The sequence below is a fragment of the Gobius niger genome, assembly GCF_951799975.1.
Source record: "Gobius niger genome assembly, chromosome: 4".
In the NCBI taxonomy this organism is placed as follows: Eukaryota; Metazoa; Chordata; class Actinopteri; order Gobiiformes; family Gobiidae; genus Gobius; species Gobius niger.
In genome coordinates, this window is record NC_136855.1 from 31,885,201 (window position 1) to 31,912,361 (window position 27,161).

Sequence of the window (27,161 nt, forward strand, 5' to 3'; positions counted from 1 at the left end):
TCTCATCAGCAACAGAGACGAGTCAAACTACAGGAGAGAGGCCATGTGGTGCACACAGAGCAATCTCTCTCAAAATGTGGAGAAAACAAAAGAGATTGTTGTGGTGGAGAGGGTGTTGCAGTGGAGAGGGTGACCAGCACTAAGTTCCTGGGTGTGCAAATCACAGAGAACATCTCCTGGACCATGCATCACTGGTCAAGAAAAGTAATCATTGTCCCTACTTTCTCTGCAAGTTGAGAAGAGCCAGAACTTCTATAGAGGGACTATAAAGAGCATCTTGACCAGCTCCATCACTGTGTGGCACGGTGCCAACAGTGCCTCCTGCCGAAGCAGCCTCCAGCGCATCCTGAGAGCAGCGGAGAAGATCTGTGGAGCCCCTCTCCCCTCGATTAAGGACATGTACTCCACCCGTCTCACCCGCAAAGGCGTCAGAATCACCAGGGACCCTACGCACCCATCACACAGTCCTTTCAAGGTAATGCCTTCAGGGAGGAGACAGCGAAATCCACAGGTCAGGTCCAGTCGACTGAAGAACTGTTTCATACACCAGGCTATCAGGAAGCTTCCCTGCAATTCCCCACCACGCGCTGTGAAATGAATTGACAAATAATATCTTTGAATCTTTTGAATCTTTGAAATGAACCCAGACCTATTCACTACAACTGCTGCTAAAAGCCTGCACTGTCAATCAAAAAGTTGGTATTTCGGGATGAAGCATTAGAAACAAAATAAATAAGTCATTTCAACACCGGGGGGAAAAAACTCGACAAAGGTGTGAAGCAATTGTGAAATCTTCAAACCTAAAGTGACAGCTTTTGAACACCTGAACAGGGACAGGTCAGGGAGGCTACACAGACTGAGGAGCAGACTGTTCCACAGCTTCGGTGCTGTTTGTGCCAGGAGCTGGGCAGTGAACAGATCCAAAAACCATTTGCTCGGATGGTTAAAATCTCCGAGCAAGGCCATGAAGGAAAAATAATGAAATTTGATGTGACTTATACATAATAGAATAAATGTAATCTAAAATTATACCAACATAAGTTTTGGTCAGTTTTAGTTTAGTTAGTTTGCTATATGAACTTTAACGTGCATACAGAAACAACATTATGTGGCGGCTAAATGACTTGTTTTTGTGCACATCAACAAACAAAGACGACAGTGAAGTGGTCAAAGACAGAAGCAGAGTTGAATCGGAGATGGCGGGTGGTCAGAGCTCATTACTGCCACAGCAAAGGCCTCGAGTGTGGTCCGGTCCGACAGACAAACTGCTGTTGCTCCAAGTGCTGAAAAGACGATACTTCTGATGTCGTTGAATGCAGCAGGGGCTCTCAAACTTTGTGGGGCCGAAGACCCCTTACCGAAGTGAAGGAACAACAAAACAAACATCCTCTTGTGAATGTAGTGTAAAGATAAATTCCGTTTTCTAATGGCTGTTTCCAGCAGCAGTTCAAAAATTTGATAAGCACAAAATTTGTATTAAGCAACATTAGTCTAAATGTTTTTCCTGGTATTGCGGTGGGCATATAGCTTTAATAACTTTCTGTAACATTGAAAATTGCTTGTATGAAATAACTCGCAAACATTATTTATGTCCGTTGCTCCTGGAATTGCAGCAATGCTTTATGTGTCGGCTCAAATTGAAATGGCTCTCTAGGTTAACGGCCCAGGTTGAGGGCATGAGCGTGGGTGTGCAGTGATGAAAGGGAATGCGTGCGTCTAACGGAGGTCAGGATTTGCCAAATTAGCCCGACAATGACATATAACATGCTAATGTTTTGGTCTGGGTTTTTGGGACAGCATTTGTCTGGAGAGAAAAAAACAGTATTTCATTGAAGCAGGTACACTGTCCTTGAAGCCACGCACTTTCAAATGAGTTCATCAATAATATTTCCATTATTGTGCTAAATGCGGCGAGCAGAACTTGAATGCAAAAGTGTAAAAACTCAATCTAAGTTTGTTGATTACTCGATGCTCTTATAAATGGATATGACATGTTCGGGTATGTCATAGGGTTTGTTTTCATTTATCTATAATATAGACAAAATGAGAAAACAAAATGCCTGGACTTGTGCTCGTTCAACACAGGGAAATGAGATTAAATTCAAGCTTAAATAAGGCTAGCTGTTGGGGGGACAAAATACATTGTTTAAGTGGACATATCATGTATCTGGAGCTTATAAGCATTATGCCCAGAGGCGTAGTTCGTCATAAGGCAAGGCAGGCAGCTGCCTGGGGCCCCCAACAGTCAAGGGCCCCCATGAACCAACCCATTCAGAAGCCTGCAGTAAACACTTAATATTCAGAGTCTTCTTAATGATTTTGGTGATGCAGCTACAACATCTCTCCACCAATACACCGTGGCGCTGTTCCTGCTGTATGCTTAAGTGAGTCATGGTTCCCTAATGTTAACTTATAATGAGCAGTGGACAGACTTTTTTACTCATGGCTCCATCAGATTATATTTCGAATAGTGAAACCAGTTTGTAGCAACACTCTTCATGACCTAAAGAACCTCAGCCTTCTGTTCGGAGGAAAACTTATGCAGAGAACTGCATAATGGGAGTTGTCCGTTGACCTGCACCTGCCCAAATGACATCCTCTCCAGAGGGCCTCCTACCGACATTCTTGCTTTGGGCCCCTTGGTACCTTTGCTACGCCACTGATTATGCCTTATGCACAGTTGATATTTTACATTGTATAGTTTGAAATTATGTCTCTGTACCGAATCAATATAGTGTTGAATTAAGGGATTTTAAAATGTGGAGGACATGTCTCAACTGTATCCAGGAAGTACAGAACAAAGCACTGACACGGTGGAAGGCTACCCGACGATTACTCAAAATTGCAGGGATGAAGTAAAATACTACGCCAGGTATGTTTTTTGACGAAGATTATATGTCCACTATAAGGAGGCAATCATGAGCACCGCAATGATGAGAACATGTCAGGCGAAACAATACAAATTCAGAATGAACGCACGCCTTAATTTTGAGTCAGACAGACTGTAGTTACTAAAAAATGTTTCATGAGGAAATTACACACGTTACAACATGGATAAGATCAAAATGTTTTTTTCTTTATCAATAATTGTAGAATATCCTTACATTTCTTGATTTGAAATATAACACAATTTGTTCAACAGTATTATTTTGATTCCCGTATATAAAAATAGGAAGAAAATATGTCCCACTAACAATTGATAAGGGTAAGTTTGAGGGAAGCTCATTTAACACAGTGAAAAACACGTGTGGAGTGTTAAAGACAGGCTTCTATAAGGTTCTCCAGAGTGACCTTAGCCAGTGCAGCCTTGTCCGATTCAAAAGACGAAATATGCAGAGCCCTGCATTGACTTCTCCAGTGTAAATAGAGCAGTGCGGCAATGTTGAAGTGCTGTGGGCTGTGTGCGAGAGTGGTTATATGCTTCAGCACAGATGTCAAGCAGGTCAGCCAAACAAAATGTATGAGGAAAAATGAGACGGCTCAATAGGAAGCAGCTTTTTGATACCTGTATGCAGCGGTGGAAAGAAAGTGTTTTTTTATTTTTCTGTAATAGATAAAAAAGTCTCAAAAAAAGATTATGTATTTTTTCTCCCATATAGCAGTAGGGACAAGTATGAAGTAGAAGGAGTTGCAAAAGTATTAGTAACTAGGTAAGAAGTAAAGTCAGTAGCTCTACATGTGGTGCAATGCAGACATCATTCTGTTGAATCACACAGTACACCACTTTTTTGGCCACTATCTTTAAGGCTAGAGTCAAGATCGAGTCACTCAACCCCTTCTGGGCTCTTTGCCTTGAAACTAGTGCCTGCGTAACTAAAATCTAGCCTTGGTAAGCGAGGCAGGATTCTCTGGCAAACGACAGACTGTCAGAGTCGACTGACAGGCAAAGCTTTTTAAAGATTTCCTGCCCCTTTAAAATCGGGTGAAGAGTGGGAGAGAGATCAAGCAAATTGACAAAACCAGCACTCACAATGCAGATTAAATACTACTAGTACAATCACTCATAATATACCGCACATGAAATTGCATCCTAAAGCACTACCAATCTTTGCAAGGTTGCGATTATACTGACAGAACCCTTTTCTCTGCAAACGGCAATATGATCGTGTCTTCATGAAGTATTATTATATTGTACAGTATCTCATCATTGTTTCTGTACAGACATGTTCTGAAATACATGTGATTCTTGTATTAGTTCAGCAGATCCCATTTCAGTCTTCTCTTGAATAGGTTATTTTAATGTCAGTGATAGATGTGTTTAAAATGTGCAATTGCAATACTTCAAACAGATCCACTTGAAGCTCATTAAAGTGAAAATATCCATACTGCTCCTGTGGCTGTGCACAGGTAATTTCCCGCTCAGATTACTGCATGTTCTCATTCAGTACATGAGCTCTGAGGCAGCGTGTGGGCTGGTGTCTCGGCCTTTCGGCCCACACAAGCACAGGGGTCAAGTCTCTCCTCCTCTTGTCTCCGGTTGGTAATCGCTCGCTGTATCTCAGGGAGTTCCACATCCCTCCATCTGAACTGATTTACATTTGCTGTGCTCATATGCAAATGCCAAGGGGCACTGGTCATGCAACCCTCTGGCATTATAAAAATTAAATAACGACATCAACAGTCAGATAGACGTGACCACAGGGCTACTAAGATAGCATTCGCGCTTGATTTGCTCTTCACACAAGAAAGGTTTAAATATAACAAGAGTAAATGTTGATTCAACAAAACACAAAAAGACATTTGTCAATAAAACCATCTATAAAAGTTGCACAGTATGTATTTACAAACAGAGATTTCCGAATCCCATCTAGCCCAAAAATATTGATGATTTATCACTCTACTTGCCTCTTGTGTTTGGGATTCTTATCTTTGATGCGTCAATATGAATAACCATTTGTGGAATTTTTAAGTTATCTGGTAAAAGGCAAGTGAACTACTTGTAAAACCAATACGAATCAAGCTAGTGCATATTACACAAGGATTAAAATGTGGAGAACGGCGTCAAAGTTCAGGTTCCATCAAGCTCTTGGTAAAAAATATGGCTTTACTAAATACTTGTAAAGTATATATGGCTCCCAAAGAGTTGAACTTGGCATAACTTGGTAGTTCTGCCAACATCTTCCTTATTGGAATAAACATATTCAAAGATTTACTCTCAAAGCAGTACTAAGTCACTCATGCCTTATGCCTTTTTTTTACTCATTAATTGTCTGTCAGAGTAAATACTAGCCGACAGAAAAGAAAAAGGGAGAGAGGGATATTGAACATCCAATTACACAATGAAGATCATTTTTTTCACTCAAACTTGGCTGTAAACACTGTTTAAGTGGCTGTAGCCTGCAGTTAGCATTGCTTGCTAGCCTGTTAGCTTCTTCTTCATGATTCCATTAGTGTGTATTGGTGACTCCGACCCGGTGCAGCGAAGTTGCAATTGTGGTTTTCTGGCCAGAGACACCGGGGGAGATGAAAGACCCCCCAATCATCCCATTAACACTTGTATTACCCCAGGGAGGACTACGAAAAGGATTTATCAAGTACTGCTTTAAATAAATCACATACTACATTGACATATGGTAAAATGGTGAATGGTCTCTACTTATACAGTGCTTTTCCACCTGCGCTTTGAGTTCCTACATTAGGAACTCAAAGCGCTTTACAACATGGAACCAGTCACCCATTGACGCACTCAGTTATACACCTGTGCACACAGACACTGGGGGGAAAGGTGGGTGAAGTGTCTTGCCCAACAACACAACATATCAAAGCTGTTCTTTGAAAGACATGCAAAATTACAACACAAAGACGGGAATTAAAGACAGGAAACAAACCCCCCCCCAAAAAAGCTGGAAAAGACACCAAAACAATTGCTTGCAGTGCAATGTCTAAAGGAGATGCGCATAGGTAGTTTGCAGTAATTTGTATCCACAGATTTTGCAAAATGGCACTATCGTTTTCAAAAATGTCCCTGGATAATAGTAACGGAGCAAGTCCCAAAAATATTGAGTTATTTATTTTTATCACTATCTAATTCCAACTGTTAATGGTTAGCTATGAAGTTGCCAGAAAGTAATCCTATATAGTTCGTCCTTCACAAGTGTGCCTGCCTGTAGTAACGTATACGCAGCAGCAATATGAGAATCCTGTGCTGGTTTCATACAGTGACGGATGAGTGGTTTCTTATAGGTGATTATTAACGGCAAAGTAAGACAGGACTGAAAACTAAGCAGCACTGACAGGACCTGAAGATGGTGATATAAACTGTGGGTAAAAAGCGACTTGGGAATGTTTCCAGTAATGTGCCACCACCTCTTCTGCCCAATACTCTCGAGAATAAAAGCGTAATTTAAGACACATATCTTCCATACAGTCCAAGTTAATTGTTCTAAAAATGTGAGCAATTTAAAACAGAAAAAAATGTGGGAATGTTCGAGACAATTTCGGCACTAAAAGAAGATGCGCAGAATGGACAATGCGGTGTGTTCCTGGAAATTCAATAAGCCGCGAGTGAATGAGGACCAGGTGTGCAAATGTAAAAACAGAGCAATTACCTGGAATATGCCGGCAAAGCGGCGTGACTAGAGCTGCTCCCAACAGCATATAACATTGTCGAATAAAACTAAAAAACACTTTGGTTTGAACGTTCCAAGTCTGGGCACTATCATTTTGTAATTGTGGAATAATGGCAGAGGTTTGTAGAGCAATGTTGTTGTCAAGTCACTATTTTTGAGCCCAAGTCAGGGAATCATTACAGCATTGTTACTTCAATTACTTTTATGGAGCAAAAATGGCAGCGTTTTTTTTATTGAATATATGGCGAGGCTGTGAAATTAATCGAAATTCAATTATAATTTTTATTATTTCACTTACAATAAGAGCATAATTGAGAAAAAAATCTATTATTAAGGATGCCTTTCCACTTGTCCATGGGAAGCACAGAGAGTCAGTCCTGTGTGATCTGTTTGTGTGTGTTTGATCAACTGAACTACCAGCGCAGCGTGACGAACTGTACTCGCCACGGATAATTTGAATAATTTTTACACCTACCTCTTGAGATAACGCTACTGATAAGTGCTCACCTTTTGCTGAAAGGAGAACAGCTGTTAAGAAGCCTCTATATCCTTTGCCCAGTCGCTGGTTGTTGCAGAAGAGTCTAAAACTCTTCTTCAAGAGCAGATCTCATCGGAGCTCAAAGCAAACTTGTATTATATCGTGCCGCTGGGATGATTGTTTTTGTTCCCTTTGCTACAGGCAAATGCTTTGGTCTGACATAAACAAACAGTGCTATGTTGATGCTCGGTTTGCTTGGGCAGGTGTGAGTGCTGGCCACCAGGGGGCAGGTGAGACAGGAATCTCTAATTGAGGATTAGTTTAGAAATGAGAACATAAATTATTAAATATGATTTGGTCTTTTTTAATTGTCCAAAGAAAATATTCTGATGAATAATTTGAATTATTGTGATTTGAATTATTACTAAAATAATCGTGATTGTAATTTTTTCTATAATCGAGCAGCCCTAATATAAGAGTCTTTTAATCTTCTTTCACAATTCTCTTAAGGAGGGAAAAAAAATATTTTATTCCACTACCTGGAAAAATATCAGGTAGAGTAATTGTAATTAAAGGCCAATTAAGTCTAAAGGCTATATTTGGGCTGCAGTTTAGACATAAAGTAGCATTTTTATTTTTTTTTGCCATATAGGGACTGAAATCAGAAAGAGCTTTTGATCATGCCATTCATTCAATGTGCTGAAGCAGGGAGATACCAAATGATGTTGGAGGGTGTTCCAAGTTGAACACCCCTCCGAGTTAGTTCATGTTGGTGCAGTCCAATCCAACAGAGACAGAGTAGTATCCACTTGGGTAAAGAAGTGGATAGAAAAAGGCAGGTGGGGCAGAAAAAGAAAGGCGTTATCATTATCGTTCTGCTGACTGTGGAGATACAAGCAGATTCGGAGGCAAGTGGACCAGTCTAAATCATAAAAATCCCAGGCCGAAATAACGTCCCAGCACAGCACACCGCTGCTTGTAAGTATGGACTGAGGTGAAGTTCGGCGAGATGATGACACTTTAAAAGAAAATTATCCAAGTTTCTTATACTTAACTATATTGTCTAAATGTCAAACGTATGTAGAAATGTAGAAAGCTGAGCTACTTTATGAGACACATCGAGACCTAAATAATGTGTTTACTACTAAAGGACTACCAACTACTAGTACTCACTGAGTGATCACTGATCTAAATCACAAACAAAGTGTATCTGCTGTAGAAACTGTTACCCCAGTACTAAAAGTGGGTCTCAAATGAATGAACCCTGATTGTGTGTTGAAATGTGCCGACACGTTGTTTTGTTGTTCATGAAAGTGGGTTTACATGCAGACTTGCCCCTGAACGTGCAGCAAAACTGCTGTCATGGCTCTCATTAATAATTCTCCCTGCATCCTGGCCAGGGGGTGCACGAATATAGAAAATAAACACACTGCAAATGTGTCGACAAAGAGAATATGCAAACGGTACGTCGCACCAAATCAAGAAATCTAAGAGTAAAATATCAAGTGAGATTACACAGCATGTTGTGGTGATGGTTGCGGTGGGCAGTATGTAAATAAAGTACTGCAGTATTTTGCTTGCAGAGTCTAAGTACTAATATTAGTATGCTCCCAGCCTAATGCACACCATAACTACAGCGTAGACATGTGATGGAGCTACCGACACTCAGTATTGAAATCGTGGAAGTTTTGAATCCCGGTTGGGAAAAGTATAGGCATTGTATAAATATAAGAAGGCGCTTCTCTCCTGAGCCGCCTTGTGTCCGGCTGAATGTGCATGGTCATGGCTACAGTTCGGTCCAAGCAGCCCTAGATGCCCTTCAAATCAGTGCATAAATAATCAATGATCAACGCACTCGGTAGTGGTCTCTCCCCAAGCTCAGGCATCCAATGGAATTGTGAGCTGCATTAGTTGAAATGGAAAAGAAGAATTTCACCATTAAAATTGTATCATATTTTGGTCTGTTTGCTCCCTGCAGCTCGCTCAACTGTGTTGTTTCCAAACAGTAAAGGTCTACTGGCCTCAGTAACAGAGCAAATAAAAAACAAAAAGCAGAAGATTATGGGGGAGCACATAGTTCATGTTTGTGTCTCGTGAAAAGTGCACACTCACAGCTCAGCTCAGAGTTCGAGGCAGTGGGACGAGCAGGCATTGGTATTGATTTATCGACTGTCCATTTAGAGGAGAGTATCAGCCTACAGCTGAGCCTCGCTGCTTGTGAGTTATGATTGTGCGGAGTCCAGGGCGGCAGCCTCTACAGGTCATTATCCACTAACACACGTCAGCTGTTTTAGACCCAAAAGTCCCAGCGCTCAAAGGACAGTCTGATATTTGCTTTATTTAAGCTAAGAATTTTGTAACAAGGGTATATGTGGCCGCTTCAATTAGATCTGCATAATGTATTTAACATGCCAGAGACTTTAGGAAACAAAGGTCTGATTAGCATTTTACCTTTAAAAAATGGCAAAGGCCCTGTGCTTTGTTTACAAACAGTGGGTTAGGGTTAGGGAGTGCATACATTTCAAATTGTTAGTTCTGGACCAAACTCATTCCCAACTTTTCTTCACAAGGATGAGTTTAAAGGAATGTTTCAAATCTTTCATGGGGCAAAGCGGCGCACACGGTAATGCTAACATTACTCTGCAAGGATGATTGATAGCCAAGCTTTGTCATATACGTATGTTCTGTTCACTTTCATCACTTCATCATTATTTACCAATCCTCCAAACAACTCCCGAATAACTGAACTTTATTTCAAAGTCCCTCTCAAATGCTGCAATTGGCGGTCTGTCTGCACCATTGGCTGGCAAAAAACATCGACAACCAATAGCTTACACAGCAGTTTTAAACAAAGCTCAAAGGCAGAAGTGCCACAGTATCAGACTGAAGAGGAACTCATATTTTCAGTGGTTGTTTTTCTTCAGGGTAAATTGTAAAAAATGAAAGTAAGAGGGAGCAAGCGAGCTTATCTGTTCTGCTTTGTTCATGAGTTAGCTTTGTCATGTGATGCTAAATGCCTAATTAGCCTACCTTTGGACAAACTGCATAAACAAGCATCTCAGCGGGAGGAGTATTGTGCATTTCCAGCGACATTTCCCCTTTTACATCAAACACGATTAACTCTCTCCCCTGCAGCCAGCTTTTCCCCACAATGATCCCGTTTTAAGTACATCAGCTCTCGTAAACGCACAGTGCCGGGCAGACGCCGATCCATCTCCGTTCAGTCCCTCATTACGCCGGCGTGCCCCCCCACCCCCACCCAAACTTCCCCTATTGCTGCAGCGACGTGGCATCAGTCACCGAAAATGGCGCAACACGAGTCGCCTCCTCCATGTTTAACACTTTCATCTGCAATGCAATTAGGAGAGCGGGGAGTAGCGTAATGTTCCTCCCTTCTCGCCAGCCACAGCGAAGGTAAAACCGTAGGCAGCCCCTAATCCCGGCAGTCCTAATGGGATTAACCAGCGGAAGGGAAGGAACCCATGTCATACGCTCACAAATACGCTCAAAATCCACAACCGCGCTATCCATCATCCCCGAGCTCCTCTTCATTTGACACCATTTCTCACTCTGTCTAATTGGATTACACCAAAATGGTCCATTTCTTTAAAATCTCCATCTGGTCCACTCAGTGCGATTATAAGCTGATGATGATAGAAGGGAACTAATGAGTATTGAATTGGAACTTGCTTAGTACAATGGCTGTCCAGCTGAGCTCAAAGAGCACTTTGGCAGCTCAATGCCATTATGATTTGTATTTGGTTTCAGAAGACAGTTTTAGGGCAGTTTTGGGAGATTTATAGCTGCCTGAAAGAAAACAAGCTAATGCATTGTTTACAAAAATGAAAGCTTACATAAATTTCCTTAAAAACGACCAAATGTCTTAAGGAGATGCCGGAATACAGTTGGCTTTTGTTTTCATGTGACATCTTCTGCACTTTCACAGAGAAAAGAAAGTTAGCAAATTACATAGAAAAGTTTAAAAGTAGAAATGAATAAGCTCTATTCTAGGCACCATACTGTGCACGTTTATTCTCATAATATCATATCATTTAATGTGTGGGCTTAGTGGCACAATAAAGGACATTCTGAACAAGAAAAGCGTTCTCCTCACTCTTATGACTTTTTCCAACAAAGTAGTAATGCCTACATATCCCTGGGCACTGTGTATGGGTGAAAATGGTTTACATTTTCATCTCAACATATAACAAGTCATTCATTCACTTCATACCAGCACGTAGCCACAGCTGCCCTGAGGTAGACTGAGGGAAGCGAGGCAGCCAATCTGTGTCCCTCACTCCCTCACTCACTCCAACCACATAGTTGTTGCCCAAGGACACAATAACAGTCTGTACTTGCTGGAGCCAAGATTCACAAGATTACCCGCTCTGCCATCTGAGCTACGGTTGCCATCGTATTTAAACAATATATTTTAATGAAAAGCGTGAACTGCTAAATTAGGGGGGGAAAAAACACTGCCTGGCAAAAGAAATAAAAAAAATCATCACTTGGATCGGGGGTTGTTGCTGCACATCAATGAAATCAGACTACCATGCTGAATGACCAGGTTGTTCAATTAATGGATATTTTCTTCCCTGATGGAAGGGCACAATCCAAAATGATAATGCCAGGATTCATTGGGCTCGAATTACGAAAGAGAGGAAGTATGATAGTGCAGCGGTTAGTGTTCTCGCTTCACAGCAAGAAGGTCCTGGGTTCCATCCTGGACCGGGCGGGGCACGTTATCCCCTACCGCAAAAAACATGCACTCTAGCCAGGTGATTCTGACCATTAGCCTGGCTCGACATCTAGAGATGAGTCCCCAGGTGCTACCCACGGCTATTTATGGGTTGCCCCGGGGATAATAACGTACACCTCCTTGACCTTAAGAGTGATTCAGACGAGTTCAGGCCTTAACTGTGAATCTTTGTGATGAGCTGGAGAAGGTGGCCCTACTCTGAAATCATCAACTTGTAGAAACTTATTGAAACATTAATCTAACGAAAGAACAGTTTGAAAATCGGACAGCTATCAAATGAGGGAACAAGCCTACTGAACATGCAAATCATCCACTGACTGTTTGATCAAAAAGGAAGAGTTGCATTGCCATTTCAAAAAGCCTGTTGACCTTATACCACCTATTGTGTGTGGAAAATAGGGCTGCATGATCGGTGTTCTACTAAGCACTACTCTCACTTCATACAGCAGAAAGAGCTGAAAATCCGGCCGGCTCCATGTGGCGCGGCTAGGAGAAAAAGAAAAAAAAAAATAGAAGATTGGCAGACCCACACAGATGTGCAAACACAATAACACACAGAGCAGACGCCTTTCCAAATCACAGCTCCATCTCACATCCCATCAGTCTAAAGCTCTTGATCGAAAGCCTGGCCACGGAGACCCCGAGGTGGGCTCGTTCGCTGCCAACAGCTGGGTCCTCTCCAAGGCACCCCCATGTCTTATTCATGAAGTCTCGTCAGCCCTCATCACTCACTCTCCCCCCGCAAACAAACACGTACAGGCGCGCAAGCAATCAAGGACATGCGGCAGAGGGAAAAAGTTGATCTGCAGAGGCAAGCTAATCAGGTGAGGTTGTGTTTGATGCGCACAGAGGTCTAAGGGCGGGCGAGCGGGTACCTTATCCAGGTCATGAGCTCCACTGTGTCTGGGTCATAAAACTCCCGCAGTTCGGACAGCTCTTCCATCAGCTTTGGCCAGAACTACGAAAAAAAGACATAAGACATCAGACTCATGAACAGTAAATAACCTGTAATATACAATGTGATTATGCACCTCCCATCAGCTGTTTTTTTTGGAAATTTGGAAATCTACCATTCACGCCACTCTTTCTCGGGACATGTACAGTTGTGCCAATAAGTTAACACACACCGTTGGATTTTTTGATTTTATGGCCTATGATGAAACGTGCAACTTAATCCATCATAGGCCAAAAGTGCACCTGACCTACTGTGAAATATGGAGGTGGTTCGCTGATGCCACTGGCTCCAGCAGAATAAAGTGAAGGTCCCATTAGTGGCCGTCTCAGTCTCCTGACCTCAATACGAGCTCAAACGTGCAGTTCATGCAAGACAGCCCAGGAATTTACAGGAACTGGAGGCTTTTTTTGCCAAGAAGAATGGGCTGCTTTACCATTAGATTATATACAGAACCTTCTCCACAACTACCACAAAAGACTCCAAGCTGTAATTGATGCTAAAGGGGGCATTAGGAACTGGGGGGTGTAAACTTTTCAATAGGGTCATTTTGGTATTTTTTTGGTATTGGTATTTTGGCATCCGCTGACCATGAGTGAGAAAAAAAAGTGTTTGTGTTTTCATTCATATTCTTTGAGAAATGGACAAATCCACCAGGGTGTGTAAACTTATTGACACAACTTTATATCGTGTATAGATAGTATGTTTTAATTTGACACTATTTTGTTTGTTTTTGCCCTTAAAGCAGTATTTCAGGATTTTTGACATAGCCTCATTTCCTAGATATCCAGAGTGTTGTTGATTTCATACAGTCCTTATATTTGAAGAGTTTAGTGGTGCTAGACGAGTGCATGTCTATGGTAACTCATAGCCTGCATTAAAAACAGTCTGACCCACTCCACAGTGCACCTGAGGGAAATCACTTATAACGCCAGACTAACCATATAAATGTCTGTGTCGATAGAGTAATTATAACCATTTTGCATTTAAAAGAACTTCACTTCATTTGTAAGCTACGTAGCGGCGGAGTGATCTGCTAGAAAATAGTCCCTCAAAATGCGGTAACTCATGTGATGCGAGGTCAGTTATATTTGATAAATTATTCTATCGACACAGACATTTATATGGTTAGTCTGGCGTTATGATTTGCCTCAGGTGCACTGTGGAGCGGGTCAGACTGTTTTTAATGCAGGCTACCTCTTACCCTAGACATGCGCTAGCCGAGCACTAAACTCTTCAAATATAAGGACTGCATGAAAATAATCTCACGAAATCAACAACACTCTGGATAACTAGCAAATGAGGCCCTATGTCAAAAATCCGGAAATATCCCTTTAACTGACAATAGCAATAAAACCAAATCTGTTTTTGAAGGAGACAGAAATGTACTTCCTATATGGCAGCCCTTAATCCAACTTTTGAAATGCATAACTGTTATTGAGACAAAATTGATTTGTCTGCCGCTTATCAGACAGCTCTTCCTTGATATGGCTGAACTGTACATAATTGTGGCATTATGTGATGGCAAAGGCAATTACATGAATTGTATGCAACTTATCAAACAACAAAGGCGGTTTAGAGCAGTATCTCAATGGACCACTTGAGTGTTGATTTCTCATGACAAATGGAACTAAATCTCTAAATTGCTGTTATTTGATTTTCTTTACAATGAGCTAATGTACTTTATCACTGTGTGGCTAATGTTGCTATTCATAAATAAACCAATTGAGTAAATATGCCTAACCGAGGTCAGAGTGCTGCTGTATGACTGCGAATGACAAGGCTGGAGGCTGGATGAATGCGGCAATAGTGTGTGCATAGTAGCTTGAACCCTTTTGTAAATGTGACCTTATAATGTGGCAGCATGACAGCATAAAGCTCTGGATATGTGGATTTAATTTCCGTAAATGAACTTCATTTCACACAATTTTAAAATTTACTGTAACCTTTTAAGTAAAAAAAAAAAAAAAGGTTACAAAGGTTACAAAATTTTAGTCACAAAATAGGCATATGTGACGAAAAAGATCAACCCCTTTTCGTCACATATAGCCTCCTTTCCATAGGAGTGGACCAGTTCGGTTCACTGGAGACCGGTTCATTTAAGTCCCCAGGGCTGGAGTGGTCCAGGGGGTGGAGCGGTTTGGACCACCGCCTTTGGAAGCGGTGCGGTTCACTTTTGGTTTTGGAAACACCCACAAAGTGCTCCAGTCCATTGTGGTCCACTGCTGTGGAAAAGCCCCCATTCACCTCATTTTGTCCCGCCCACTTTGGCCTTATTTTGCCACGCATTGGGACTTCCATTGTATTGATACTTCCGGTAGAGAGCGAAGTCCCTTCATCAAAGGAGCTATACCTGATTTGACTTCTAGAAAGGGCATTTATTTTGTCCTCCTTCAGTATATTGTAAACTCAAACATTTGTGGGGAAAACGGCGTGCATCAAATAATGAAACATTTGTATCAATTTTATGAACTTTCAGGCTATTTTTCAAGCCTATATAAACTTGCTCCTGTAAAGAAAGGATGCTACAAAAAAAGTTACGAATGAGTTTGGACCACAACTAACATTTTCATTTAGTGGCTTCCCCTTTCATTGTTTACAATCCAAAAATCAAGTATAGGGCCTTTAAGCGGAGAATGAGGGAAAATGTTTGCCACTAAAATCTGATGTTTAGTAGAGTGATTTGTGTAAAATGTTAATTGTTCATTTGCACCAACAAGTCAACACAGCCCCGTTTCTCTGCAAAACCTAAAATCGGGTTTGTATTCTTGTGATTTTCTCTTGACGTCTCCAGTCCTATGTTAATTAATAGGAGTGAATGGGTGGACACAATTCATGGTGCGAACTCCCGGAATAAGGTGACTATTTGGATTGATCATACACATCAACAAATCATAATACAGCATCCACCCGTTCCAAGTTTACACAGTCGCTCGGCTTTGTCTCGAGGCGGGCAATAACAGTCATGAGACTACGCTTACAAGAAAATGACATACCTTATAATACAGGCAACCCATCATCGCCAGTGGAACTGCGTATGTGACAAGCCTTAACTGTGGAACGAGAGAAAGAAATCAGTTTATAATGAAGTGACAGAACGTAATCGAATCAACCGCAGCCAAACTCAGAGTCAGACTGAGAAACAGACAAAAAAAATATAAATATTATTAAGCTGAGGAGGGAATGAGATAACAGGGAGATAAATGGCAGACAGTAGCACACAGCAAGCATTTGGGCTTATCTGATGCTTGCAGCCGCCACATTAAGGACACACTGACCCCTGGTGGTCACGACAGGCGCTTATCTCCACTGCATAGACTCCAATCTCAATCAGGAAACTTTGCAGCTTTGTGCTTCGCTCGCTTTCCCAACAAGTGCATTCGAAACATCTACTGCGACTTGCAATCCCCTGCTCAGTGAAGGACGCAGCTGGGCCGAGGCTGGTTGTACTTGCCAAGCGATCACAAGTCATTTTCGGACTGAATGCCTCATGCATGGTAGAATGAAGGATACAAGACTTCTAGTGGAGAAAATGACTAAGTTGTTGCCAATTCAACTTCTATAAATATATTGAGTAATTTTGTGCCCAAGACATTTATCATAGTTAAAATGTAACATTGATGCATGATGCTTTTTAATGGCCAGTAATGGCTCACTGTTGAAGTGGAGTTTGCACTTTGGGGAATAAAAAAAATACAAACAATGTGGTGATAAGTGCTGCAAAAAGCATTCATTTGAACAATGAAGAATAAGCCGAACGCCCATCTCGAGTCGCCCATTGCATTATGGGTAATGGAATTTCTTTAGGCTACCAAACAATATTAATAGTTAGCATAAAGCAACAAAGAAAGCTCTGATTTGGACCATTTTAACTGCTCGAAAGTTGATGATTTAAAGCGTTTTTGTCATCGCCGTGGAGCTTATTACAATATTAGCTTTGACGGTCAGTCCTTGTTCACATAGTTGGAATAACTTTGTCCAACAGTCGCCTTCAAGGGTCAGAAATGGTGGACAGTAAACGAAGTCTTTGTTTTAATTGTGACCAGAGATCCACATACCCAAAGGCTACGCCTCTAAACTTACTTTATTTGTATTTTTTTAATGAGCGATCTTATGGTGTACAACATAGCTAATCGATTGCTAATTTGACAGACAGAAATGTACCCACTATATTTAACATCAACACTGTTTTGAAACTTTTCCCTGTGATTCCAAGACAAATTTAAATGATTTAAAAAGTGGCGGTGTCAGTGTCAGGCTGATCCCAGGTCCTGTCGTCCCCCTGTCTGCTATGGTCCGCTCCTGCAAACAGAGCCGCCATCCTGACTTTTCCCTCGCTTTCAAGATATTGACAGCATAAATATTTGCAAGAAATGTCACTCGAGACTTAAAGTCTTTAAACCAATGCCCGTAAGCCTTACGGTTCACGGTTATGGCTCAATACACTTCAGTGTTCACGCTCTGCTACCTGAACTCGCTCACACATTTCAGTGGCGGAGTGGTTTGTTTGGTAGATTTAGGAGCCTGATTGACCCATGCATGCGCAGTCGAGATTAGCATTAATTTGTTTAAATGAAAAGAAATAAACACACCAAATCAAATTTAAAATCGAGACTGATCAATATGAGGGGGAAAACAAGTGATGCTAAGTCCCAGCCCAACACTAGATAATATTAAACTGTCAATACAGGGCTTTCAGTGTTGAAGAAGTTTCCTCATTTACCTCAAGAGGCTTTGTCAGCACAAACAGCAGCATGTATATATATTATTGATCTAGTGGGGGAGGGGTTTACCTCGGTATTGGCATTACCAATCGGGCCCTACTCTCAACTCGGGATGGGACAATAAACAATAATATTGTTAATCGCGATAAAAAAATGCAGCAACTTTTTCTACGACTGAAAACAATGGAGAGCCGACACACGTACCAGGGATTTACTGTTGCATCGGAGAGTGTTGAAAATCAAGGTCCAGATCTCCGTCCCACACACTCCAAATGCTGCCACCGCGCACATGTGGCCTGTCCAGATATACTTCATCCTAAACAAAGACAAGCCACAACCGTAAAGGAAATGAGAATAAAAGAGCAGGCCCCTGAAAAATGTGCATGTTTTGTAATGTGTTGACAAGATGTGTTGTCATCACACAACAGCTCTTTGTTTGTTTTTTTACTACTAGTGTATTCTTTAAAGAGAGAAAAAAAAGAAAAACATCATTTAAGACATCCACAATAAAGTAGTTCCATATTCCCTAAAACCATATTGGTGGTGTTAATCATGCAGGAAACTCCCACACAGCCCGTAGCCACAACAGCCCTGACACTGACTGGGACAAATTTGGCTTCCAATTTTCGCCAATGGCCACCAATCACTCTCTCAGATCTCATTCACCGTTCGGCAGGGTGGGTGAAGAATAAAATTTTCTACGCCCATTCTTAAAAAAGATTATTATTACTGGGAGGAAAAGGGTTGAACTGTGAAGGGAACTACCTGCTCTGGAGAACTGAACTCCTGCTGAGACCAAGAAAAAAGCTAATTCGGTATAAATTTATGAACTATCCTGGAATAATTCTCTTCCTCCTGAGAGAGGAGGTTTAAAGCAGCTGGACCGCTTATATCTCCTACGCCGTCAACACTTCCCTTCAAGGCCAAGCGACGGAGCTAAACCAGATAAGGACCGAGCTCTCTGTGTTATTTTGCATAACACTGACTTTCAGACTGTAAGAATGGGGTAAGAGGTTCTTCTTCTCATGGAATCTATTATGGTTTGTTTTTTGTTGTTGGATTGTTGTTTTATCTTAGGTTGCATTACCATGAAAAAAAGAATCAATAAAATGAAATTAAATGAACTAGCTGTACATACATACCCCTCCCTAACCACTTCCTGTCATTCTGCGTCTGCCTAAACACGTCTCTTCAGCCCCACCCCCTGGTCAATGGCCGATCATCGTGTATTTCCCATGTCTTGATGTTTCTATATATGTGCTTTGCCTCAACTTCACCTGATTGTAATTTCACACTATCTTCTTTTGTAAGGCGAAATGTGCGGTATAAATAAAGTTGCCTTGCCTTTACCTTTTTTCTATTCTTTTTTTCTATCATTATGGGTGGTGTTGCAACTTATTATTTTTGTCTGATTACTATTATTAGGCTACAGTGACAATGCAATTTCACTTGTGGATCAATGAAAACTAAGTCAAAGCCAAAGTCATTTCTGTGCATTTTAACATGAGAGATATTGCAACACTAGCCCTGGTATCGCTTGATATCAGATCAAAACTAAAATCACTCAAACTGGCCAAAGAAAAGCACAAAAGTCAGATCCCTCCTCTCATGGAAAGATGAGATGTGTGCTTCAAATGAGCCGGCGAGGTTTTAGCTTTTGAAAATAATAAAAGGGAACACTTCAAAACCATTGACAAACAAAACTTTGCGAATTGAAAAAAGACCAAAAAACAGAGCTGAGACAGAGCAGCCGAGTGTAAAATTGAAGAAGCTGGAGTGGAGCTGAGAGCCAGTCACCCTCGGTTGTTTTGTGGCCGTAGTTCCCCTGTGACTAATGACAGTAAATTTGTCAAACACCAGCACGCTGCAAAAGCCAGATATAGTTCATAGGCGACTACACACCTACCCGGAAATTGAGTGGAAGTTAAACACAGGGAATAGGTGTAGAAGGTGACCGGGGTGTTTGATGACAGAGCAGAGGTTTGTGTCGCCTATACTTGCAACATTTAAAGTGATATCTGACGTACAGTACATTCTTGTAATGGAGGATATTTCAGGCTCCTCTTAAATGTTATTGCTGCTGGCTCTGCAGCTTGATTTTAAATGTGAAAGGCAACTCTTATCGCAAGTGCAGTGCTTGTCGAAACAAGTACCTTTCTAAAATCATTCAGCCCTACTTTGAGAAGATACAGAATGCACTGCTCCTCATGCTGTAAGACATTTGTTGCTAAACAAAGATAGTCATATTGTAGTTGCTTTTCACATTCCCAGTACTTTAGTTCAAAATGCTTTGACATATCGGTGATAAAAAAATGAGTAAGCAAGTTGAAGATAAACTGTAAATACTTCTGAAACAAATCCTTTCAGTCAAATAGAGAGATGTTGACACTTCGCCTATGGACACTGACAGCCTCTTCAGTGCTGCTGTCAAAAAGCACAGAATCCAAGATTGGCTGAGCTTAGCACCAGCTTTGGCTATGAATGCTCTCTGCGTGCGCCAAGAATCAAAACGCCCATGGGTACCGTGGAAACCTCAGTACCTGCCTTTTCCATACTTTTATTTAAGGAAGAAAGAAACGTGTTAAGTTGCAGCTTTGGTTGCAGGGTACAGGGGCGAATATGTCAAGAGCAGTTCAACATTTTGTGTATAATCTGAATTTACAATGACATAAAGTATGAGATTTATTCAGTCCCCCATCAATACAGTGGCAAAATGGCAATCCCAGTGCGATCTATGCAAACCAAAATGTGAAATGTTGAGATAACATTGTTTGGGCAAGGAAAGGAAAAGTCGTAGTTTGTTCTTGCGTTCTTATAGATGCACTTTATTATGCAATATTCTGTAATTAATAAGGCAAATTTCAAATAGTAATTTATGTATTACACTCAGCAGAAAAAGTAAGTACACCGTTTCTGCCTAAATTGATCACTAAATGTGTTCTGATCAAAATCATAAGAATGAGTCAACAGTATCTGCTTACACTAATACCACCCAAACATTTACATTTTAACATGATCATATTTTTATTGGGCATAACATGTAAACATTCACAGTAGAGTGAGGAAGAATTAAGAACACCGCCTAAATCTCATTGAACTGCAGCCGTTTTGGGGAGGAATGGTCCAAGATTCATCCTGATCATTATGAGCGACCAATTTGAGGCAGACATGTGAGAAATTCCATACTTTTTCTTCCCACTGTATAGTATATAGGGAAATCAAGCAAAACCCTAATATTTGACAATGAAAAACACCTGGATTCACTCTCTGCCATTGCGGAGGAGAGTGAAGCACATTGAATACAGCTAAAAACACAAATATTTATATTTACTAAAACACCGAAGAATCCCACCTTGTGACATCAGCAGAAAGAGCAGGGTGTTTTATAAAAGGGGGAAAATAGCAAAGCACAGTGATGTGGACTTATCAAGGTCCCAGTGGACACTTTTCTATCAATTTCTAACAATGTTGAAGGTTAGCGGGTTATGAACATGAATTATATGAGCACAAAACAAGTGTTGCATCTTTCCAAAATCACATATAATATTTCTTAATTACAAGAGCCTTGGTTTAGAGATTAGAAATAGCTGAATTTCTTCCAGCTTCCGAAGCAAACATTAATTATCAGATGCTTAACTGTCTGCTGCTTATTACAGGAGTGTGCTACTGCCAGACTAAACCGCATATCGCGCTCAGTGCAAGGGCCTGATCAAGGCTAAAGTAGACCAATTTGGTGATGTAAGAGGCACTTAGACTTCAGCCACTACTCACAGCGGCAAAAAAAAAGAAAGAAAATCAGGCTTTTAAGGGAAGGAGTGCGTCTCAAGAGTCACTTGGCAAGAAATTTAGACCTGCATGTACCTAAGAGTGAATAAACCAAGCAGTTTAGAGAACATGTGCAAGCTTACCTCATGGTGCTGAAGGCTAAAAGGCCAAAGAACATCGTATGCAAAAGATTGTACGCCACATCTGGTCTGAAGGCCGCCGCTCGTCCCGCGCTCGCACCCCGCTTCTCCTCGCCAGACGCTCCTTTTGGCGAACTGCAACAGCAACACAAAAAGACAGCATTGATACATGAAGCATTACAGGCCAAGACAGAAGGATAGGTGGGTGGAATTAATAGTGCAGAGATATGTTATTCAGATTTCTGGTTGTGTTTGCAGGCAGACACCCACTGCTGCCTGTCAACTGGAGTCCGCGCACAGACAGTGGAAGGGCCCAGGGGCAATGATGTCACTGCCGCTGTCTGGCCTCCCTGCTCTGAGATAGACCCACACCATCTGCCATTTGAATACAAATCCAATATACTGCTTCTTCCGACGTGATGCGAGATAAAGCAGATTACATTCATTCTTGAATTGGCAAATAGCCTTTTGTGCTCCGAGGTTAGTATTCTGGGGCTCTCCGACGGCAGAGGGCGAGGCGATATGCTAATGCGATTAGTTCAATGCGGCCTCTCACCTTGCGCCGTAGGAAGAGGATGCTTTGCGAGGCAGCGGCCAGCCTAATGTCGTTTTTTTCCCCGAGCATGAGGGGGATAGTGTTTTGACTGCACGGCGCAGCGGAATGAGAGAACCACTGTGAGCGTTTCAGCCTCCCGATGGCTAAGCTAATGTTCCTGACTCGTTTTAAACCGGATTCCGTCCGCGCCATGCCGGGAACTTTTCATTAGCGCACATTAAGCCGTCTACTCAGACCAACTCGCCCAAAATGAAAATGCACTCAAGCCTTCATGGCAGCACCACATGAGAATTAAAAAGCTGAATGATGGATGAAAATCAGCCAATCAAGACCTTCTCCAATTAATGATCAAAATGTCTCCAAACGCTTAAGATTTAATTAAGGCTGGGGCACAGACTGCTCAATTTAGCTTAGAAAGTATCTGAAAGCAAAGTTTGGAACTTCATGGAAGGATCTCTGAAATGTTTTAAATTGTATAAAATAAAGAAAGACAAGAAGAAGAAGACGAAGAAGAAGACAAAGAAGAAAAAGGAGGGGAAGAACAAGAAGACGAAGAAGAAGAAGACGAGGTAAACGAACAATAAGGGGGAGACAATCAAGACGAAGAGGAGGAGACGAAGAAGAAGAAGACGTAGACAATGAAGATGATGAAGAAGAGACAAAGAAGAAGTCAAAGAAGATGAAAACGAACAAGAAGAAGAACAAGACAAAGAAGATGAAGAAGAAGACGTAGAAGAACAAGACGAGGAAGAACAAAAAGACGACGAACAAGAAGACGAGAGGTCAAAGAAAAAGTAGGGGAAGAAAATGAAGGAGAAGTAGAGGAAGAAGGACAAGACCAAGAAGAAGAGGAAGAAGAGGAAAAAATGTATGTAAAAAGAGAAACTGAAGAAGAAAAACTGTAAGGTGTTAAAGAAGGAGAAGAAGACAAAGAAGAACACAAAGAAGGTGTTTTATGTTACTGTCTTCAATGAATAATTTGGCCCCTTAAAAGGCAGTAAGACAGACATTTCTAACTTCCATAATGACTTCCATGGCGCTGTAACATCTTACCCGAGATTCTGAACTGCAGTGACTATGAACCCGCCGATGAGCAGCAGCAGTGTGAGCACGTAGGGGTACAGCAGCAGGGTCCCAGCCAGGCGGTCCAGTGTGTCCAGGGGCAGCACTCCAAACGCCTCTTCACACAGGTAAAGTCCAGCATCGAAATCCCTGCGGCGGGAAAGAAGATGGTATGCATCTTAATGTCTCGTACTTGACTTTATTTCCCCCTTACATTGGAGTGAAAGTGTAAAAACAGCCATTTATGAAAAAGATTGACCAGTACATGCAAACCCTGAAAAATGCAGATGCGTGGGGATTTGTAGGTGCATCAGTAATGATTAAACAACGAGGAGCCGAGCATTATACAGTCTGAACAGCATTAAAACATTAAAACTGTGAAATGCCCAGTTCAGAGTTGTTTAATCCGTTTATACCTTGGCCCCATGTTCATTTTGGTTTGCTTTTTTCTTTTTTTTTTTACTTTTAAGCCAAGTCATTTCACTCATGATTTTGTTACTACGAGGATGACAACAGCTCACACTAAACTCCAAAAAGTAGCAGTGTTTAAAGAGACTAGATGCAAGTTGGTCATTTTATACTCGCTACTGCCACCTCAGGTCTTATGCGTAACTGCGAGTCTCTATATTAAAGGGACTGTTAAAGTTATGTATTTTCCTCCCCCTACATGTTCCAGCCAGGTCCTAATGTGTAGAATGAGCTCAGACCTATTCAATAGAACTGCCTCTAAAATCCTGCACAGTCGCTCAAAAAGGTGTTAATTCGGGTCCGAAGTGCAGTCATGCACGAGCTTAATATAGAAGCTGCAGTTACCCATAAGGCCTGAGATGGCAGTAGTGAGCATAAAATCACAAACTTGCATCTAGCCCCTCATGCTTGTGCATGATGACCCGAATTAACACCTTTCTGAGTGACAGTGCAGGATTTTAGAGGCAGTTGTGGTGAATAGGTCTGGGCTCATTCATCCCGAGGACCACATGAACGCAAAATAACTGTGCGGTTGTACGAAAAAAACGCACGACATTTAGCATTGGTATAATAAAAAGTAATCAATACTCAATACTGTCATAAACAATTAAATATAGAAGGTAAATATCCACTTGATACCTCTCCAGAAAGCACATCTAGCATTGCGAACCCAGCAAATTTAAGTACTGGTAAAAACAGTACTCAGTGTTTTCAAGCTAACAGGGATGGGGAAAAGAAAGTCAACAATATGATTGAAACATGAGGTTTTTTTTTGGTAATCTGCGTTAACAAACAAATACACTACATTTTGACAAAGCGGGAACATTTGTTTAGAACCTGCATTTTTCTGGCAGAGCTTGTGATAAACAGCAGAAGAGAGAAATAATTGAACTGAGAATGGAACGATTACTAAACACCATGGGTCAAAAAAAATAAAAAAAATAAAGAACAGGCAGAAAACAAACCAAAAGAAAACATGAGCAAGCAAACCACAAAGGCAGACAGAGAGTGGAGTCGGAGCCACGCGTTTGCCTGCTCCTTCTGAATAATTGAAGGCGCAGTGGTACGGTGTGTGTTATCTGCCACCCCAGAGCAGCTATCCAGTGGCGGAGGCTCAACACAAGAGCGCGATCTGATGGATGGGGGGGGCCGCTGGCGTTACCCCCGCATCTATTATTCACGCGTGCCCGCACTCCAGGTGCTGCAACACTGGTGCTTAAGTCAATAATACAGACAAGCCGCGACAAATCCGGTCAAAGTGTGTGTGTGGTGTGTGTGTGTGTGTGTGTGACTCAGAATGCACCAGACAAAGTGGGAACAAGTGTAGTGGATATGAGTATGGCCGCAACAATTTATCGGATATTTGAGGTCGTTTTCACTCTGGCACTGTTAAGGTCGATGTAAAACACACCTTCACTCCTAATTTTTTGAGTAAAGAAAGGGGCTTAGAGCTATTTGTAATGAAAGAGCGATCATACCTGGTCATCCCAAAGCCAAATTTCGACTTGATGAATTTGAAGATGTGCTCGTCCGACTTGAGCTGCAGGGCTTTCTGTAAACACACAAGCATACAGGTTTATGGCAAACCTATAAAGCCTTTGAGTCACATCCTAAAATGTTTTAACTATTCCACTGTAGAAGAGAGAAAACAGGGATGCTGGAGTAAAAAAGGGAGTCATTGCGAAAGAACACCATTTCAAGATTGTTTTTAAAGGCCCTAACAGTGTGAGTGTGCTGACTGTATTTGTAGGAAAAGAGACTGAGTAGTTGCCAAAAAAAAACATTAGAGTGGGAGCAGGAGTACCTTGGCCAAAAAGTTGATGGTGAAGGTCAGGAGGAGGACTATGATCGTGTGAAGGAGGATCTTGCCCAGACGAACTAGAAAGCTCCCTGTTTTTAGACCAGTCTGAAAAAAGAAGGAACACACATTTTATTACAAGAAAATGCTGGACTCAATGATAAGAGGAAAGCCAACAGCCAGCCTGAAGGAGCTGAAATTTTGGCTCTCTTCTAACATGCGACTGAAGCGTTTTTTTGAAACAATTAAATCGCATTTGTGATGTAATAGGATGAGGGCAGTGAAGGTGGCTCAGAACTTTTCATTTTCATGAAATACCTTTCTTTCTTTTAAGGAAAGACACTGCAGGTGAATAGGAGGGAAACAATAGATGTAGATGTACTGATATAAATATCAGAAAAAAAGTTTCTATCAACAGGTAAAGCCAGGTTTAAATGTATGGTTATATTTTGGATATGTGTAGTTTTTAAATTAGCTATTCATAAGTGAAAAGTGGAGATTACAAGATTTGTTATTACAAGAGTGTAAAGATTAGGCCTGCTAAAGTTCTGTAATGTTGCATGCGCATTTATATTTCTGCTATCTCTTGCTATAGCTATGGCAACGGCTGTCTAATTATAGCGCTATCTCAGTTGCCTTTTGCGCTACATGCGGATACCAAACATGTCAAAATGTTTGAATGAGTGATAAAAGTGTTAATGGGATGATTGGGGAGTCTCTCATCTCCCCCTGGTGTCTCTGGCCAGAAAACCACAATTGCAACTTTGCTACGGGCCGGAGTCACCAATACACACAAATGGAATCACAAAGAAGAAGCTAACAGGCTAATAGGAAAAGCTAACTGCGGGCTAGCACCACTTAAACAGTAGTTACAGCCAAGTTTGAGTAAAAAAAGATTAACTCCATTGTGTAATTGGATGTACAATATCCTTCTCTCCTTTTGTTTATTTTGTCAACATAGTTTTTACTCTCATGGACAATTAATGAGTAAAAAAACGCATCATTCTACCTGTAGTGGCGCTTATGGCTTCTAGGGGCATGAGTTACTTAGTAAGTTATGTTTTCACCTGAAAAGGCCCTATATCTGAGTTGTTAATTTCAAAGGCCACTGAATTGAAATGTTGGTGGGGGTACAAACTCATCCCTAATCTTACTAACATATTTGGAGCATGTTTATAGGCACATTTCACAACTTGCAGGGTCACTTTCACAAGAGTGCTCGAAAAACAAATCTGCAAGTTCATGAAATTGATACAAATGCTTTATAATTATATCTAGAGTGGTGTCCCCACAAATGTCAGAGTTTACAAAAATACTTAAGGAACCACTTTCATTCCATAACTAGAAAAAAAAAACGGTATAGCTCCTTGAAAGTACAAAACTGCCCATATGAATAACAAGGACAATGCTACAAGAAAATATTACATTCAAATTACCTGGCAATGCCGGACGAACAGTGTGGCTACGATGAAGCTCAGCACCAGTGATCCCAGTATCATGGAGTTGCAGAACTGAAGCAGCCACACACTCAAAAGACCACAAACTTGGACCAGATACAAAGTTGTCACCTGTAAAAATGGTGACATAATTAAAGTAACACCAAAGAAAACTGTCTCTTAAGATTCTACACTTAATTCCTGCAGGTTATATTAGCAAACCTGCTTTGTAGATAGGAAATCAGTGCAGTCCAGCGTATAGATGATGAGAGCTTGAACGAGGAGGATGAACTGATTGAACTGCCATGTCAAGCAGAAGCAAAACGTGGTCACGTACATGAGCCACACCATCACCTTCTGCAGCGGATAAAGAGAAGAAAATACACAATCAGTGGGTAAGACCAAACACAGATGATAAATAGATGGTGGAAAAAAAAGAAGAAAAAGATTAGAC

General features: G+C 41.3%; 1 protein-coding gene across 2 annotated transcripts in view; it reads right to left on the bottom strand.

The window, feature by feature from the left end:
- Nucleotides 1–27,161, bottom strand: part of dpy19l3 (dpy-19 like C-mannosyltransferase 3) — a 62,254-nt gene that overhangs the window by 14,822 nt on the left and 20,271 nt on the right. For both annotated transcript variants that reach the window (XM_079554705.1, XM_079554704.1), the window contains 9 exons: nucleotides 26,930–27,064; nucleotides 26,708–26,839; nucleotides 25,278–25,379; nucleotides 24,952–25,025; nucleotides 22,997–23,155; nucleotides 21,391–21,522; nucleotides 17,687–17,798; nucleotides 15,755–15,811; nucleotides 12,682–12,764 (listed from right to left, as the gene is read on the bottom strand). In XM_079554705.1, coding sequence (XP_079410831.1) covers nucleotides 12,682–12,764; nucleotides 15,755–15,811; nucleotides 17,687–17,798; nucleotides 21,391–21,522; nucleotides 22,997–23,155; nucleotides 24,952–25,025; nucleotides 25,278–25,379; nucleotides 26,708–26,839; nucleotides 26,930–27,064 — 986 coding nt within the window. The remainder of the gene's footprint in view (nucleotides 1–12,681; nucleotides 12,765–15,754; nucleotides 15,812–17,686; nucleotides 17,799–21,390; nucleotides 21,523–22,996; nucleotides 23,156–24,951; nucleotides 25,026–25,277; nucleotides 25,380–26,707; nucleotides 26,840–26,929; nucleotides 27,065–27,161) is intronic.